This window comes from Rhagoletis zephyria, unplaced genomic scaffold, assembly GCF_001687245.7.
Source record: "Rhagoletis zephyria isolate East Lansing unplaced genomic scaffold, Rhagoletis_zephyria_1.1 Rzeph_scaffold_03986, whole genome shotgun sequence".
Classification (NCBI taxonomy): domain Eukaryota; kingdom Metazoa; phylum Arthropoda; class Insecta; order Diptera; family Tephritidae; genus Rhagoletis; species Rhagoletis zephyria.
The window spans coordinates 1-2,708 of record NW_016161069.1 but is presented as its reverse complement, the minus strand read 5'-3'; the positions used below and the strand labels follow the sequence as shown (position 1 = coordinate 2,708).

Sequence of the window (2,708 nt, the reverse complement as noted above, 5' to 3'; positions counted from 1 at the left end):
GTATGTACATATTTTTAAACAAGTGACGTACGGCCGCGACACTCACTTTATACGGGAACTCATACTGGCTGCGCCTTGCACTGGCCGCCCTGTTGCCTCCAAGAATTTCCGCTTGCTCCCTTATGCGAAAATCATTATGTTAACTTATTTTAAACAATTTTACACTAAATTTCTTGATATTTAGTCTCTAAAACAACATTGGCTTCCAGTTATTACTTGGTATCTTTTCGTTACTTTTTCTGCACTACGTCACTCTCGATTTCCGCACTTTTGTAAAGATTTTCAACTTCAGTCCCACAGGCACAGATAAAGCATTCTCTTTTTCACATTAGTTGAATAAAAATTAACAATTTATTCGGCCCGTTTCTACCTTTAATTGCCTTTTCAAGCTAGACATAAAAAAATCAACGTCCCCGAGACAAAAGCAAAAACTGTGACAAGGAAAATAATCGCGAAACGTCAGACTGAAAATCAGGATGTCAGTTGAAAAAGGAATGTCAAACTTGCTGGAATTTTTTTTTGGAATGCACTACCGGAAATCATTGGAAGGCAATACCGGAAATCATTGGAATATACTACAGGAAGTACAGGGCGATAAACAGTTTATGCAAGTTTCTAAATGAAATGACAGTTCATTCAAATGAGTATCCAGGGTTGCCACTGTCCGAAAAAATTACTTTTTGATATTTATTTTAGTAAAAACTAGTTTTATTTTTTTAGTCATTTTAATTAAAACTATAGATTTTTATTTTTTTAGTTATTTCAATAAGAATAAAATTTGTTTAAAGGAACTTTTTATTTAACTAATTATACGGTATTTGCGATCATATTAATGGCATATTCTCAGTTTCCTTCAACAAAAAGCGAAACTGATGGAAACTAAAGGCAACAACGGCATAGACAAGGACTCAAAAAAATATTCATGTTTTTAATATGTTTTTCAAGTAAAAATGTTTTGTTGCTTTAACTAAATCCATAAAAAGGATTCCAGCTATATACATTTAGAAAAATTCCAAAAATTATCGTCTAAATTTCGAATATTTATTCTGAATTTTCACAGCATAATATTTATAGCCAATGAGCTGCTTAAAATTTCCGTTGATTTTGTAAACTTTTGCGTCCCTGTCTTTTGTGTTTTTTTTTTATTTAACAATTTTCATTGATAAAAAATGCCGTTGATTTAATTTTTTTCTTGCGAACAATGATAGTGCATATTTACATACATACCAGTCAATTTTTTCTTTTTATTTAAATAATCATTTAAAATATTTAGACAATCAAAACGAAAAATAAAGCGGGAACGAAAAGTTCAACAAAAATCTACCAAAATGAGAAAAATTTTAAATGGCAACTGTGAGTGTCAAAGTGTGTAGAGTTGCCAGACTTCGCTTGGGTAATTTGAGCAAACAAATAAGGGAAATTATTTGGAACATTTGGGGGTAGTCCAAAAGGAAGTTTTTTACCGGAAGCGGAAGCGGGTAGACATGTTCTTCCGTGGTGCAATTTAAGTGTTTGCTGCTTGTGAATATATTAAAAAGGCTGCTGCAATTCTTTACACATTCCAGATACTCTCATCTCACAGGCAGAATAAACAGAGTGCGTTTTAACTACACTTACATACATATTTGGTGACATTATCTGGGACGTTCTTACAAGATTTGTACAATTAAAAATTTCGGAGAGAGAAGCTCGGCCCAAACACTAACACATTGCGTATAAGCGCCAATCTATTAAATTATTATGTAGGCACTTCATAAGAAACTATATTTGTAGTAATTTGTTTTGGACGTTAATTTTAACTTCAATATCGTCGCAAGATCGAACTCTACTCATGGTCTGCCTCTACGTAAAGCAATCCTCTTTTAGGAAAACACCGACTCTTGCTGATTTTGAAAATCATTTATTGTTATTGCGAACGCTACATAAATTTTGAATTGCAGACCTTTCAATACAACAGGAAGTTTTGAATCTCTGGGCTATAAACTTATACCAGGTAGTAAAATTCGTTTACCCATGTCATTTAACTGTTAAAAGTTCGGCGTTCAAACAATTATAGTGCAGATCTTTAACTATATGAGGCGAGACCATTAAATATGTATGTACTTATATTGCCAATTAATATCACAACGACACCCCTATTGCGAATGTCGACTGGCAGTAGATAAACGACTATTAACTTTAACATACACGTGTAGTGAAAGAATCAAACTTTGATTTAAAATAATGATTTCAAATTTCCGAGCACTAGTTAATTAAAAATTATGCAGTTTTTTTAACTTTGCTGTTGATTCTGCGCAAAAACACTGTGGATGGCGTAGCCGGAGTTATATGCACAAGAAGTATTGTATATCTTTCACAATAGAAGCGGAGCTTCCTCCCCTACTCTTTCCGGAAATTCCTTTGCATATGTCCTCACTCTCCTGCATCAAAACAACCAACCGCGCAACTTGCCTTTTGTTGCTTACAATTTTTGACCTGTAATTCAGACACATACATACATATGTATATTTCAAAATTTTTTACAACTTCTAGTTCAATTGACTTACTTTTTATGCATTATAGTACCACTTTCTTACGTAAATTTTATAAACGCAAACTCCAACGACTGAAAAACAGCAATAGAAGGATGAGCGATTAAAAAGTATTCACAGTCGCTAATTGAGCGACTAAGCGACACTCGCAATAGCATCGTTAATCGATAATCGCTT

General features: G+C 33.3%; 1 protein-coding gene across 1 annotated transcript in view; it reads right to left on the bottom strand.

Annotated features, from left to right (window-relative positions):
- LOC108370059 (DENN domain-containing protein 1A) overlaps positions 1 to 456 on the bottom strand; it is a 34,665-nt gene extending 34,209 nt beyond the window's left edge. The window contains exon 1 of the mRNA XM_017625298.1: positions 47 to 456. Within this exon, the coding sequence (XP_017480787.1) occupies positions 47 to 63 (17 nt within the window). The 5' untranslated portion in view covers positions 64 to 456. The remainder of the gene's footprint in view (positions 1 to 46) is intronic.
- Positions 457 to 2,708: the final 2,252 nt, after the last annotated feature.